At 45.7% G+C, this 16,030-nt stretch overlaps 1 protein-coding gene across 1 annotated transcript in view; it reads right to left on the bottom strand.

Annotated features, from left to right (window-relative positions):
• Positions 1–2,502: 2,502 nt before the first annotated feature.
• NPLOC4 (NPL4 homolog, ubiquitin recognition factor) overlaps positions 2,503–16,030 on the bottom strand; it is a 51,858-nt gene continuing 38,330 nt past the window's right edge. Inside the window, exons 13-17 of the mRNA XM_081849700.1 lie at positions 11,486–11,557; positions 9,844–9,939; positions 7,449–7,565; positions 5,363–5,465; positions 2,503–4,494 (exon numbers count right to left, since the gene is read on the bottom strand). Of these exons, the coding sequence (XP_081705826.1) occupies positions 4,337–4,494; positions 5,363–5,465; positions 7,449–7,565; positions 9,844–9,939; positions 11,486–11,557 (546 nt within the window). The 3' untranslated portion in view covers positions 2,503–4,336. The remainder of the gene's footprint in view (positions 4,495–5,362; positions 5,466–7,448; positions 7,566–9,843; positions 9,940–11,485; positions 11,558–16,030) is intronic.

The raw sequence follows: 16,030 nt of genomic DNA, 5'->3' as shown, positions 1-16,030 counted from the left end.
GACACAGACACGTGGCGGAAGAGGGTAAGAGAGCTCTCTCCTGCCCAATTGAACTGTCTTTGGTTTGTTATGGAGCTTCAGAGAAAGTTTGCAATCCAATCCCTCTGCACAAGTTGGATTTGGGAGTCCAAGGTCACTGTTGATGCTAAGGCAGAGGCAGGGAACATATGGTCTTTGGATTCCCAACATCCATCAGCATGATCAAGGATGATGGGAGCTGGAGCCTTGTAACATTTGGGAGGACCACAGGCTCCCTGCTCTTCTGCTAAGGGCTACAAGAAGAAGAAAACCCCTCCCAGAACTTGCTTTCTTTTGGATGGAGTGAAATATTCATCAGAAGAGGCTCTGACCTTTCCCTTAAACTTCATCTCTTTCACTTAGGGTATGATGGGTCTTCACAGGAGCTGTGGAGTGGAAGTGCATATGCTCACTAATATGTGGCTTTTCTACCTGTCTCAAGTTCTCTCCAGCTCCAAGAATCCATTAACTCTCAAGTCAATGCTTTGGTGGACATTCCAAAATTCAGCTGTCATCTTGGATGCTGGTCTTCTTTACGGGATAGAAATTGCCGGCTCATTTCTGTGTCATTTCCTTTTCTGCCAAGTGACAGCGTTTGAGGGCAGCAACATTGTTTATTGCTAGGGCTCTGCCCAGCATTAAGACCCTTTCCCATCTAAGAACCTAAAATCTGGACAGGGCCAGGTCACGATTTTCCTAGAAAGCTGGCACTGCAAACTGCCCAGGGCAAAAGCAGGAATCCAGTATTTTGCTGGAGGGGGATTTACTGCATGTATGCAAACAGGGAAGTTTTCTTCAAAGCCAGTTGACATGTGTACAAGGAAGGCAATTTTCGAAAGCTAATGAGCTTTGGGTGAAGGGTTCAAGTGTTGGGACACTTCATAGAAATCCAGAAAACCCATGTCTGCCTATACAATTCTCTTTCAGCTTCATATTGAGCACCTTCCAAGTCCATATTATCTTATAAAGGATTTCACAAGCTGGACCTAACCTTACACCCCTTTGCTAGTGCAATTTTTCAGAATTATAGCAAGTTGCCACTTGGCAAGTTGTGAACAAATTGGATGTGCAATTGTCCATGCTGGAGGCTGCAGGGGATCCCTACTAGTGTGTGTGTGTGTGTGTGTGTGTGTGTTGGTCACTCTTATTTCCATTGCGTATGCTTTGAATAGTCAGAAATCCAGCTCTTTAGAATCCATTCTCTGAAAAATAAGCATTAAAGCAGCTCACTGCCAGTACCGAATTAGCCCACTCCAACTTTCATCCCAAACTCACTACCTCCCCTTGTAAACATTTGAAATTAAAAGTCTGACTCCTAAAAAACCATGGTCAAATGAGAGTTGAAAACCCAAGAATCCTGCAAGCCCATTGTTCCTTGAAGCCAATTAACAAAACTGTACATTGGAAGAAGTGACTCACTCATTTCACCTGCTTCTGCTGTAGCCAGGACAACTGATGTTGGGCAGGATGCATGTAAGGTTCAGGAAGCTTAACAAATTCTAAGTTGCAAGTCCGAGGAATATTGAGTGTTTTACAATAAAACAATCCCTTTTACAATTTAAAATGTTTTGCTGCCACTTTGTTGTATGGGCAGAAACAAAGCCAAAACAAGGGAGACTGGCTTGCGAAGCAATTTTAGCAAGATCCTTCTAAGCTTCCCCCTCCTAGACTACTCAAGTGAGCTCTTCATCTAAAGCAGCGGTTCTCAACCTGTGGGTCCCCAGATGTTGTTGGACTACAACTCCCATCATCCCTGAGCTGTGGCCTTGCTAGCTAGGGGTGATGGGAGTTATAGTTCAACAACTTCTGGGGACCCACAGGTTGAGAGAGGCTGATCTAAAGCTACACTATAAACACCTAAGTGACAACTGTATGCTTTGCTTGGTAGAGCTCTGAGATGAGATACTAAAGCTTTGCCTAGTAAAGTGGTACCTTGGTTGTCAAACAGCTTGGCTCCCGAACAAATCAGCTCCCAAATGCCGCAAACCCGGAAGTGAGTGTTCTGGTTTGCAAATGTTTTTCGGAAGCCGAGCGTCCAACACGGCTTCTGATCGAGTGCAGGAAGCTCCTGTAGCCAATTGGAAGCAACACCTTGGTTTTCAAACCATTTTGGGAGTCAAACAGACTCTCGGAACGGCCTTCCAGAATGGGTTAAGTTCGACAACCAAGGCACTACTGTACTGTTTTTCTCTAGACAAAGCTTCACCATCTTCAGCAGAAGGGCTGCTGAAATGCCACGTTTTGCTCCCCTCCTGCAGTTGCCAAAGTCCTTAGCAAGCATTTACGGCAGGCAAGGACTACAAGGTTTGAAGTGGGGAGCTCGGATCAAAAAGATTCTCACTGGGGCACTGCCCTGAAGAATATTCAAAGCTTTGTCTGGGGAAAGCTCTGTTAATCCAAGAGCTGCACAAGTTCAAAACGGATGGGAAGAGAAGCAAACACAAGAGGACAAGGCGGGCAAAAGAACAGACCAGGAGGCTTCCATTTCAGACGCTTTTAATATATTTTTTTATTTGCAGGGCTGTTATTCAGTCAACTCCAGTCCAAACCAAACACACACCTCTGCAACCCATAGAATGAAAAGGAATAGCAAGAGTAGCTACAGCCCGGTGAGCTCAAGGAATCTAGTCAAAACACAAACCCAGGAAAGAAGAGAGCTGCACATCCTGTCAGCAATAACAAGGGCTAGGTGAAGTGTTGGTTCAAACACCTGACGGACAAAGCCCTAGGTATTTCCAGCCATGGAAAGGCAGAGACTGCGTCGCTCATGGCAGCTGTCTGGGAGCCAGGCCTACAGGCCCATAAAGAAAACTGGTAGCTGGGGTGGAGGCACATTTTGCTGGGGTGGGCATCTAACAAGATAAAAATTACGGGATGCCCTCTGTCCCCATAACCCAATGGATGGCATTGCTTCTCTGCTATAAAACTGATGGGAGTTGCCTGGGGGATGAACAGGCTAGTTAGGTGCAGAAATACTGCTGTGCAAGAGGAACCAAATGTGCCCTAACACTGCTGGCAGAGGTGCTGGGAATTTTTGGACAATGAAAGCACATCTCTGTATGGCAATGGAGGAGCTCACACATCAAAAGACATGAGGAGCTCGAGGGCACTGCTAAAAATGTGGTTATGGGAAGAGGAGGCAGGTAAGTGTTCTGGAGGCAGGAGAATTTCCAGCGCCTCGGCTGCAATTTGCCTGGATCGCGCTGCAGCAAGACAAAGCTCCTTTCAAGATGCCGACAAACGTTCCATTTAGCTTTCCCTGCTGGGATGCTATTTAAGTCGCTAACAGGCACGAGGAAAGGTACTTGCGAGGTTTGCCTGCTCACAGCTACAAAGACCAGGAATTGGCTTTAAATGCAAAGGGATGACAGCATATGGAAATCTGGGGCAAGCAAACTGCTCGCGAACTGCCTGCCCAACCCTGAAACAGCGAGGATGATGCTGCCAAATTGCGACCCGCTTCCAGTTCGGGAAGCCAGCTGGTCCCCACTGCCCGATTTGGGCAAGAACGGCCCTGTTACCTAGCTCTAGCTGAGAAGCACCAGGAGACAGCTGTTTTGATAGAGCTCTTTAAATCTGTGGCCATTGCAGCTGGGCTGGACGACTGTAGACACCCTACCAAGTTGAGAAGTGTGTTCTCTCCTCCTCTTCCTCTCTAGCCGAGATAGTCGGTCTGGGACTTAGCCCGGGGGGCTACAAAGCAACTGTATGTTCTGCCAGTGCAGGCCACTCAATTTGGAAGCTCTAATTAGAGGCTGGACCAAAGTGACGCAGGCACCAGGGACCCAGCGATTCTGGGGCTAAATGCAAAAAGCATGTCAAGGGAGCAACATTAGGCAAGCTAGCCTGGGGACCCAATTGGCCCCTTCAACACAACTGCCTTGCCTCACTGTGACTGGCTTAAGGCTGGGGGAAGCTTGTGGCATGCAAGCTGATTGGGGGGGCGGGGGCGGGCGCAGCATGACCACACTGCCATGTGCCCACGGGGTTGCGCGACAGCAGCTCCAGGGAAACATGACCACTGGCTGGCTTTCTACAATACTGAGAGCAAAGAAAAGACAAGGCAGCAGCGCCGGGCAGAGGGGCTGTGCCATATCCCTCCCCTAAAACATCCAGTTCCACCGGCAAGCTGTCACCTGCTGGATGGCACCGAGTGCCCACGATGTGGGTCGCTCCCCGCCCCTCCCCCACCTGCCCTGACCCTCAGGGTGCGTCATCCCAGGAGGAAGAACAGTCCCCCGCCTGGCTAAGGGTTTGCCTCTGTATTTCCGCCAGTTGGTCTGTAAGGGCCGCCCCGAATGCTAAGCCGAGAGGGGGCCTAGCTACGTGGGAGGCTGCACATCTCGCAGTGATCTGTGCCCGGCTGGTTCATGAAGGTGCAGTGCTGGCAGGCCCACATGGCGGAGGTTGTGGCATGTGTCGAACCACCCATGGCACCGTATTCTTGGAGTCCTGGAAGCTGAACTCCAACTGTGCCTAGAAAAAGGGATTAAAAAACACACAACAAGAATCAGGAGGGGGGTTAGGAAAGCTCTGACAAAGTGGGGGAATTTTCAGCTGAACATTACAGAAAAGGGTAGCTTTCTCTAGTTTGTGCAGAGCTATATGCCAACTGGACGCGGGTGGTGCTGTGGGTTAAACCACAGAGCCTAGGACTTGCTGATCAGAAGGTCGGCGGTTCGAATCCCCGCAACAGGGTGAGCTCCCGTTGCTCAGTCCCTGCTCCTGCCAATCTAAGCAGTTCAAAAGCACATCAAAGTGCAAGTAGATAAATAGGTACCGCTCCGGTGGGAAGGTAAACGGTGTTTCCGTGTGCTGCTCTGGTTCACCAGAAGCAGCTTAGTCATGCTGGCCACATGACCCGGAAGCTGTACGCCGGCTCCCTTGGCCAATAAAGCAAGATGAGCGCCACAACCCCAGAGTCGGCCACGACTGGACCTAATGGTCAGGGGTCCCTTTACCTTTACTATATGCCAACTATATTTTCTCCTCCTCTGCAAGGTCTGTACAGCTTTGAATCCCCTCATAGTATTATTTGTGAGAGACTTTATTTGCTCTCCTGCACTAGATCAAGTTCACAGAGTTGTTTATCCACAAGGATTACACGCTTGCCCGCAGACTGTTTCACAAATATTTCTTTTCTTTGGCCAGGGAGACTGCTATCCTTGCTCAAGCCCCTTCCTTCTTACTGAGATCTCTCCCCCCCCCCGCCCCCAAGTGACTGAGGGAACTCAGACACCAAATCACAACCCTGGGTGATCTGATAACAGATAAAACCAAAGCTCTCCAGCATCTCTGCAGAGGTGACCAAATCCTAGTATCAAAGGGAAAAGACATGACATACTGCAAAGCTGTTCAATGGTGGCCCATTGCTCAGATTTCTTCCAAGTCTGTGCAAGCTCTTCATTCCGAGTCCTGACTGCCTCCAGCAACAAGCTGATGCTATCCTGGAAGAGAGATGATGGGTCAGGTCACAGCTAATCCCATTTACCTCAAGGATACGTGGGGCTGTTCAGGAAGAATTTCTTTTCTCCAGAGCTGCCCCCACCTCCCCAAATCCACTAGCCGTAGTGGTAACATGACTGCTTATTTAACAATAAGGCATCCTTTCAAATAACACATCTGTAGGGCCAGACACAGCTAAGTAGTCTTGCCAGCGAACATCCCCACAAAGACCACCAATATCACAGTGGGGCTCCCCGCCCTTTCCCCATACACCCAAACTGGTTCTGGGGGAGGGTTGGAAGAGTCCCAGAAGAAGCACATGGGGCTGGGGGAGATATGGCTGATTGTCTCATCAGGCAAGCAGAAAAGCTTGTGTTGACTGGCAGTAAAGACACACTTCAGTTTCCAACAATCTAACAGCATCCCAGTGCCATCTCAGGCGTGCTCTCTACCTCCCTTCCAGCTTAAAGGGCCAGCAACCCTATAAAACAGGGGTCAGCAAACTTTTTCAGCAGGTGGTCGGGTCCACTGTCCCTCAGACCTTGTGGGGGGGGGGGCGGACTATATTTTGAAAAAAATAAATGAACAGATTCCTATACCCCACAAATAACCCAGAGATGCATTTTAAATAAAAGGACACATTCTACTCATGTAAAAACACACTGATTCACGGACCATCCGCGGGCCAGACTTAGAAGGCAGCTGGGCTGGATCTAGCCCCCAGGCCTTAGTTTGCCTACTCATGCTATAAAACAAGAAGATGAATCGCACACACATCGAACACAACCCTGCATGGTACGGTGCTGTATTTGGGAGAAAGGAACTGCCAGTGTGAACTCCTTCAACCAGCCAGGACAGCACCCAGAAGAACCAGACCGCAGTGGCGGTGGCAGCAGTGAGTTTGAATGGTGGGTTGCAGTACAGCTGCATTCTTTCATGCATTCGTTTGTCGGCAAACTTGCATGGCTGTATGAAGATGACTTAGCTGAAGGGGGACATCTTGTGCTCCGAACAGCAGAGGGTGCTAGAGGCCACTTCAAAGGTGCAGACTTAAGACTTCTGAGTGCACATACTGTACATGTCTCTCACTAATATACATCAGCCCAATTCAGAAACTGGCAAATAACCCCAAAAGACAAAATGCAGTGAAAATGTGAAGTACCTCCCCCTTTTTATGGGCTACATGCCTATCTTGTCACCACACTTGCCCCACCTTTTTGGCACTAAATGTAAGTATTCAGGTTTTTGTTTTTTTAAAAAAATAGTAATAATAAGGGAGTAAATACATTGTTCAGTGTTTTTGTCTTGTTATCTAACACAAAGCATATCTGACTGGTCCTGCTCTCCAGTTGCCTACTGGTAGACCCAGCTGTTCTGCAAATGCTGAATCATTGCAGTTCTCCATACATGGCACAGGGCTTGGTCACCCCCCCCCCTTTTGGTGTTTACTTTTTTGGGGGGGGGATGAAGAGCATTCCAGATGTTATATTTGCCAGCTGCCCAGCCAATAAAAAGAGGGCGGAGGCATGGGAGGAGACGCAAACACAGGAAGTTGCTGACCTTGGTAAGACTGGGCAACTGATCATGCAATGGTTTACTGCAGGAATTTCTGATTCAGAGAAATTAAATGAAGTGCTTCCAGTTGTCAGTGTAACATCCAAGTTGGCTCTTGTCTTGTCCAAGAACATACCAATACAAACAACACAAAGGCCAAGCTGAGACTGCTGCACTTAAATCCCACGAGCATCTTTGACACCAACCTTGAAGAGGCACTTCAAGAGATAGGGCAGCCTGTGGTGTCTGAGAAAAGATGCTTTGCCAAACTACCTGAAGGCGAATGTAAAGAGAAGCATGTAGCTTTCTGCAAGCAAGCAAGCAAGGTACACTGTGTGGAGTCCAGAGGTGCCCATCCCCTTAAATATACAGAACTCTCTTTGCAAGAACTCACACCGTTCACCAGAATTAACTTCCTTCTCATTACATACCCTTAAAGGCATCACTTCGTTGGTGACCAAGAAGAGGAGCAGATGGAAATCAGAGATAATGTCGAGGAACACTGAGGATGTGTTCTGGGACAAGTAAGTTGCCAGACTGTGGAAGTCCTGTAGAAATTGTAAAGAGGATAAACATTTCAGTGTTCTTAGGATTGGTGGGTATAGGCAGCACTACAGGGAATGACTGTTTTGCGTGGGGAGGAGTGTGCGTTCCTGACCTCCAAACGCGGCAACGGAGCGCATGCCAGCCCACTCTGCCCTGCCTCCTTTTCTGACCATTTTCAGGTTGTGGTGATGCTTGTGTGCATGGCTGCGCGTGCACTGAATGCGCCTAAAATGGCCGGTGCCTGTGCTATCTACCCCTATCTAATATGATACATTGTTTTACATTTTCCAATTTTAATTGTTTTTAACTGTTGCATCGTATCACGTTAAGTCACTCAAGAGTTTTTTCCATTAAAAAAGTTGCAAACAAATAACAATGATAGTAATAAAAACCTGTCAGATTAATCACTCTGGTCAATGAAGCTCTACCAGGACACATTCTCAAATCAAGAGAGCAATTATTTTTATTCAGATGTAGGAATAAGGGGATCATAGAATCATAGAGTTGGAAGAGACCACAAGGGCCATCGAGTCCAACCCCCTGCCAAGCAGGAAACACCATCAGAGCACTCCTGACATATGGTTGTCAAGCCTCATGTGAAATGACACCAGATCTCTCAACAAGAGGAGTGAATAAATGGCCGATACTGTCCTAGCAAGTCAAACAAGTGCATTGGGGGAAAGATACCAAGTTCTGTAATATCCCCAACCCAACCAGAATATACCTGCAATTCCTTTCTGTACTAAGCTATTTGTTCTCTCCCTGATATGAAAACAGTCAGAAAAACAACAATGAATGGACGGAGCACCAGAGAAAGTTTAGACCATTCTTGATCTTACTCAGTATTCTTCAAAAGCATCTGCCATTAGCTACTTGAAATAGCCACCAAGGGCAACTAGGGACAGACACACTACTTTTCACTTGCATTCACTGTTTCTAACCAGAGGCTTAAACTAAGGACGTTCCATGCACAAGGCTGTACTTACGGGACCGCCTCTCCTGGTATGCCCCGCGGAGGACCTTAGCGTTCGCAAATAATAATATCTTGGAGGTCCCGGGCCTCAAGGAGGTTAAACTGGCCTCAACCAGGGCCAAGGCCTTTTCAGCTTTGGCCCCAGCCTGATGGAAAACTCTATCGCAGGAGACCAGGGCCCTGCAGGACTTGACATCTTTCCGCAGGGCCTGCAAGATGGAGTTGTTCCACCTGGCCTTCTGTCTGGGACCAGTTTGACCCCCCCCCTCTATGGGACCATGTAAGTTACCTCTTTGGTCCTTTTATCGGCTCATGTGGGACCAACATGGATAGCTGGCCCTGATGAATACTTGAGGTTCCCGACCCCTATGGCTGTAAGAGTGGCTGTGGAAACTCAGCCATATGGCTGGGGTATAAATAATAAATTATTATTATTATTATTATTATTATTATTATTATTATTATTATTCATGGGCAGTCATTTAATTGTATCCTGATTCTAATTTTTAAGCTGTATATTAATTAATTGTTTGATTGTGTTTTAATGTATTTGATATGTGATGTTAGCTGCCTTGAGCCCGGTCTTTGCTGAGGAGGGCGGGGTATAAATAAAAATGTACTTACTTACTTATATGTGGACCTTGCTGGCTGACAGGAGTCGCCAAGATAACTAGAATGAAAAGCTGAGCTAGTCTTATTTGTTTCTAGACCCAGCAGTTCCACAGACACAAGCTCAAATTGTGTCCGCAGCAGGAACAGAAAGGGCAAGGCAGATTAGGGTGTTGTCTCTCCCAAGCCCAGCTCTTTCTTCACAGTGTTCATGCTTTTCCTTCTGCCATATACTGCAGGGGACCTTTTGCCCAAGCAGTAGTAGGCAAGAGGATAGCTGAAGGGGCATACACCTACAAATACTTGTGTGCATTGGGGAGACCTATTACTGGGATGCAAAATGCAACATTTCTGTTTCTAAGGGAAAAAATGAGGAACTGTGCAGGAATGTTTCTCTTACAATCATCTACGCAAGCCATGTTCTGACTTCTGATGTACATACTTCACAGTTAAGAGTACAGTTTATGTGATTACGTGCAATTTCTCCTCACAGAACTGCTACTCCCACACACAAATTCAGCACAATAACCAACTGCAAATGGGAGCGTTTTAGACTACTTAGCATCTGCAGCCAACCATTGTTGTTGTTGTTTTTCTGCACAACATCCTATGATCTTTAAACATTAAAGTCAGTTAAATTGTTTAAAGCCGCCCCCCTTCCCACCCTGGCACCCACCCCAAATATGATTTGCACATACCTGAGTTTCTCCCAGAACATCACGATTCTCAATAGGGAATGGATTTTGAGAAATAGAAAATGTGTAAACTGGATCTTTGGGGAACGTAGTAGTAATCTTAAATTTAAAAAAAGAAAAAAAGGTTGAGATGATGACTGCCTTATTTCTTGCGTTGGGTTCCATGCTTAGGCCTCAATCTAACGCCCACCTTATTTCCCAAGGAGATACTTCAGCATGCATGGCTAAACAAGCAGAGTGCAACAAGGAATTCATTTTCAAAAAGCACGGCTGATTCAGGAACATGCAAGCTTGAATTGGCTGTTCTAGAGTGGGTCCATCTTCTGATACAGAATAGGAAGGAATACTGGGCTGAAGTCTTCAGCAGTTCAAACTATCAATGCCCTTCCTGAAACTGCATTTTTTAAATAATAAAATCACATCATCTTCTGGAGGGCTTGTAAACTTTGCTAATGTGAGGTGGCTGTGATTTTTTGATCCAGCAGGGAGGAGACCATGCTTGCTTGCTCTCCCACTCGTTGCCCAAGGCGGACTAATATTACAAGCTGTTATATCTGAAAATGAAGAGCTAGCATATCCCAACTGCAATTCTATGGAGCCTTACCGATAAAGGACTTTTCAATCAGGGATCGGCAAAATTTGCAACCGAAACCAAAGTTGCAGAAATAGCTCAAGTCATTAGAGAATAACAAAAAAGCAGAACCGTAAAGAGAGGCTTCAGAAATTCGGTTTCGTCTCTTTTTTCAGACGCCTCCTAAGTACATGTTCTGTCAATCTCCTTTCATCTTAATTATACCCCAGGTAGTCCAAACACACACAGAGAGATGCCTTTGCTGCTGGGGTAATAAATATGTTTCTGGGCTGTCAATTGGAATACAAAGTTTGCAGGCTCAACACAATGGCCATCACTGTGGCATGAATCAGGCATTAAATGCCCGTATCCCAACGCTTGAGCAGCTATGTAAATACATGGACAAGGAGGAGGACCATGTTCAAGTTTCCAGCCTATATTACATGCTGCTGCAGTGAATCATACCAGTGCCTGTACTATCATATCGTCTGCTGATGAATCATCACTGTACTACTACATGCTCCCATCTGGTAGAATAGTTTCCTCCCATCATTTTAACGCTAAATCCAAGCTCCGTGGCCATTTATTGCTCCTTGATACCATGCACACATATCCTTACTGCACATCAGAAAACCACCCATTTTCCAGCCAGACAGTCAAACCATGTCTGGCTCCTTCACTATAAGCAGCAGACTGCTTAATCACTCCAGTGAAAGGTACAACCGACACCAGCTAACAAGCTCCTGGTGATGTAATCACCAGCATCTCTGTGGGGGGGTGACAGTTTCTACTCATCTAATGGATAAATGTCATTTTGCAAGAGCAGCGAGGTGCTCCAAGCAGCACCTAACAAGGAGGCTAAAAGCTTTTCTGAAGTTTCACATCACCACTAGTCCAAAATAAAACCGCGTTGACTTACGAGCTGCTTGCTAACATTTAGCTTCCTAACAAAGGCAGGGCGGCTAAAGAAAGGAACAAAGTGAAAAATTTCAACTTCAGTGTTGGGGTGAGGTTAGCCCATTTTTATTTCCCTCTGCAAAAGAAAAAGAAAAGAAAAGTGTAGCGGATACTTACATCTATGATTAGGTACTCCACAGGGAGTGGACGAGCTAGCTGAGTAATCTCGTTGCCAAACTTGTCTATATCCTGAAACAATAGAAGTCTACTAGTTAGATTGAATGATCAATGCAAAATTGCTAAGGAGAAATATAGATCAGGGGTTGGTGTGCTGCATGTGGACTACTGGCTAATTCTCAGTGGATCACAGCAATCTGGTTAACTGGATTCTTGCAAAGAAAGCTGCATAACTGAATCTTGATCTGGTCCAGTAAGAAACAACTTATATTCTTAAACATGACTATATATTGAAGATCGATTACACCTTAACTATTACGGAGATCCCAAATACACACACTTGCTTTAGAAATTTACACACATATCAAGTGGAACGTGGGAATTCAAGGCTGTGGCTTTTTTTCTTTGTTTTTCAGTGTAGACTATGAAAGACAGAAGCCACTCACCCCTGCAGCAAATGCATGTCTAACCAAGTAAGGTTAACAGTTTTGCAGTAATATGAAATAACTTAATTCTAGAACAATTAAAGTTGCCTTAAAGGTAAAGGTACCCCTGCCCGTATGGGCCAGTCGTGTCCAACTCTAGGGTTGCGCGCCCATCTCGCTTAAGAGGCCAGGAGCCAGCGCTGTCCGGAGATACTTCCGGGTCACGTGGCCAGCGTGACGAAGCTGCTCTGGCGAGCCAGCACCAGCGCAGCACACGGAAACGCCGTTTACCTTCCCGCTATAAAGCAGTACCTATTTATCTACTTGCACTTAAGAGTGCTTTCGAACTGCTAGGTGGCCAGCAGCTGGGACCGAAAGACAGGAGCTTACCCCGCCGTGGGGATTCGAACCGCCGACCATACGATCGGCAAGTCCTAGGCACTGAGGTTTTACCCACAGTGCCACCCACGTCCCTTAAAAGTTGCCTTACTACCAACAAAAAAAGTAGGTGTGATGCCAAGCCTGATTTAACAGGACCTCCCAATTCACCCCCTCATGGAGTTACACAGATGTCCCATCTAGCACAATTATTCCATCCTAGATTTGGACAATTGTACTGCTCAGGCAAACTAAGTGCTCCCCGCATCCCTCAGCTATCCTTTGTGCAATATAGCAGGGAGAAATCTCTATGTGAACTAGGTTAACTGAAACGGTTATTAGTGTTAACGAGGCAGCAATTTTTGAAGGCTCTTTAAAAAGGGGGGGGGGTAGGTTGGGGGAGCAAGGAAGAGAGCTTCTGGTTCTCATATACAAACTGACCTTTCAGGACTTGTTCCACATTGCACTGTAGAAGAGATTGTACTGTTGGTCACATATTTTAAATAGAACATGGGAATCCTCCCACACCTGTATAGATTTTACGCCCAGGACCAGTGGTCAGGGATGATGGGAATTGTAGTCCAAAACCAGCTGGAGACCCAAATTGGGGAAACCCTGGTCTAGCAGATCAGCCTGGACTGTGTTGCCTTTGCATTCCAAGACTTCGCCAATCCAACTGACATTTTGACAAGCTGCCCTGTTGAATCCAAAAACCTTAGCCTTCAAATAAAGTCTCATTTTCCCATCCCTCTGCAGTTTCAAAAAAAGGAGAAGCCCCGAGCCATCCTCTCTGAAATCAGGGGCTACAAAAGACACACAAACTGACAAAGCCTAAACCTGTTGCGCTCTGTCTGATGAATTGAACACAAGTTCAATTATGGGGTGGGGGGAAGATGACTAGCATATGTTCATTAATCACAAACTGACAATTAGACCTGATTTATGTCAAACACACCGAGCTCAAACACTGCTTCAGAAATAAATTCGTAAGAACAGACACTTTTCATTAAAGATTCTGCAAGTGGGGGTTGTATTTTCCACCTAAATCACCACTTAACAGGATATAAATCATTCACTCAGACCTATATAAATTATACATTTGTAATTTCCAATCAGAGACCTTACATAAAAGTTTACATTTGCTAAGCTTCCAAAAGCAAAATGTGACTATGAGGCAGATCCCAAGGACAAGTACTCGGACACAGCTGTCAATCTCCATGTTTGATTTATTGCCAGGAAGATTGAGGGAGGGTGTAGAAACAGAATACACACCCACCCACCCACCTCCATTGCAAGCAGTCAGAAAGGAGACAAAGTACTAAGATTGACATTTCTGATGAGCACTGCTAATCAATACTTCCAAGATGCAGACAAGTGCTTCGGTCATCACTACAATTCTGAAAGCTACAGGTTCAAATTTTCATCTTTTTCTTATTTAAGACTGTTGCCTTCTTACACAGAGAACTAAGAAAAATCCAGATCACACTGAATTTCTATGTACAGTGAACTTAACCCGTTCCAGAAGTCCGTTCAACACCTGAAACTGTTCAAAAACCAAGGTGCGGCTTCTGGTTGGCTGCAGGAGGTTCCTGCACTCAAACGGAAGCTGCGTTGGACGTTCGGCTTCTGGAAAACGTTCACAAACCAGAACACTCACTTCTGGGTTTGTGGCATTCAGGAGCCAAGTCGTTCGGGTACCAAGGTACCACTATATTCAATTTTTGAACAGAACATTTCTGATATTCAACAAAAGAGGTGGCCAGGAGCACACTGTGCTATGCATGTATGAAAAGCCATTTTTCGCTCTGCAGGTAACCAAGGGGTTCCATGAGCAAGAGGTGAGCATCATCTCAGCCCCATTGCCAAGCCAAGGTAACAAGTGAGCTAAGTAGTTGAGTTTGGCATGGAGCCAAGGGCAGACTACTACCCCTGCCAATATTTTTTTCTAACAAATCCCAACCTCCCAAGTAAGCTTACTTAATAAAGGCAGCAGATCGGGGCTGGGGGCTACCTAGTCTATTACACAAAATGTCACATTTATGCTTATCTGCCTGCTGAACAGAAGTTGTGGGTGTGTGCTTGGTGTGAGCTCATTCCTTTGGGACCAAGGTAGCTGACCCAGAGAGGCAGAGAAGTTGCTAGATGAAGCCCCTTGGGGGTGAGATAGCTCTGTCCAGGAAGACTGTTTCCCTGCTGTCATGGAGCATGAGGGTCTTAGGGAAGTTTCTCTGTACCTCATGCAAATTGCGATACAAATCCATTTCAGATCAACAATTTTTGGGCAATTGGAAAACCCTCTCCTAGATTCACCAAGGTTTGTTCCTCAACTTTACTGATATGAAAACGTAGGGTGCTCTTTGATGAATTTTCACCACGTTCCCAAATGGGGGGAGGTGGTAACGCTTCTCAAAATTAAAAATTCCAAAGAACAAGCAACAATGAACATGCCAAGTTCCATTAACCCAGTTTGTGTGTAAAGATGACTAGAAAGATTCATGGAAAAAAAGCAGCTGTTATATATAAAGTGGAAACACGCAGCATATTATTAATTATCACTGACCTCTCTCACTGTAGGAAAATCCATGGCATTTCCAATCAGACACCTGCCCAAAACATGATAAGCCTGTAGGCATTCTTTTAAAGAAATGCTGATTATAGAGGGAAAACTCACAGATACTTTTCATTTCTCAAATAAGACAGACTGTTTGGTGTTGTAATATCTTCGGCAGCAAGCCCAGGGGCTTGAACCTTTAGATATCTTGAGCTCTAGCAGGAGATATGGGAGGAGGATGGAATTTTTCTGATGGAATTTACTAGCTTAAAAGCCCATTTCGTTTTTTATGGGCATGTCTTCACAGCATTTATTTGGGGAATCTTGCGCTTCTCTACAGGAGCAGTCAATACTCATTGTGCTCCACAGGATTTCATCCCGTGCCTCTTCCCTTTTGGGGGGCAGGGTGTAAAGGGAGGAAAGGGGTCCTATGCCTCTTCTAGGGACACTTCCCATACTTCTAGCTCTGCATTGCAGCATTCAGCCAGCAGAACATGAGCAGCTGTTCTATGAGGCTGCCCTTAATCTTGAAAAGGCTGCAAAGAGCAAGATCAAATCCAATGAAACCAACTTGTAGATCTGCCCGTGCAAGAAACAACCTGCTATACCACCCATATAATTAGCCCACCTGGAACGCATCTTCAAATCCAATTAAGTTCTAATATGCAGAGACATTTTTCCCCAGCACCTGTTGACTTTCATATTTCCCTCCAGGGATTTAAATGAAAAACACTTTTTACATTTTTTTTTAAAAAAGTCCAGTTACTAAAATCTGAATGGCATCCCCTATCGATAAAGCAGAACCTTCTATCTTCTCCACTGCAAGTGGTATTTGTAAATCCTGTCCCTCAAAAAAAGAAGAAGAAGAAAAAAAGGGGGGGTAGGGAATCATGACCCTCGCTACACACACACAAGCTACTGTATTAGCAATTTACTTTTTTTATAGGCCTTAACAAACTTCGGTTGGGAGACAGTGAGGGAAACAATACCTTCCTTGCAAATATTTATTTAGGGACTGATGGAATGAAATGTGCAGGGTGCTATAGACCTGGTTTCCAAAGAGAGCTATTTGCCACCAGAGATAGTACCCTCATATAGGGGCTCTAACATCTACCCTTGATTTGCTTTTGCAAGATAAGGAAGTGGGGGCATTTAGTTCTTACCCAAGGCTTTCCAACCGCACCTGAATAC

This window comes from Podarcis erhardii (genome assembly GCF_964252035.2).
Source record: "Podarcis erhardii genome assembly, chromosome: 2".
NCBI classification, from domain to species: Eukaryota; Metazoa; Chordata; class Lepidosauria; order Squamata; family Lacertidae; genus Podarcis; species Podarcis erhardii.
Note: the sequence above shows the minus strand (reverse complement) of the source record. Positions and strands in the feature narration are given on the sequence as shown.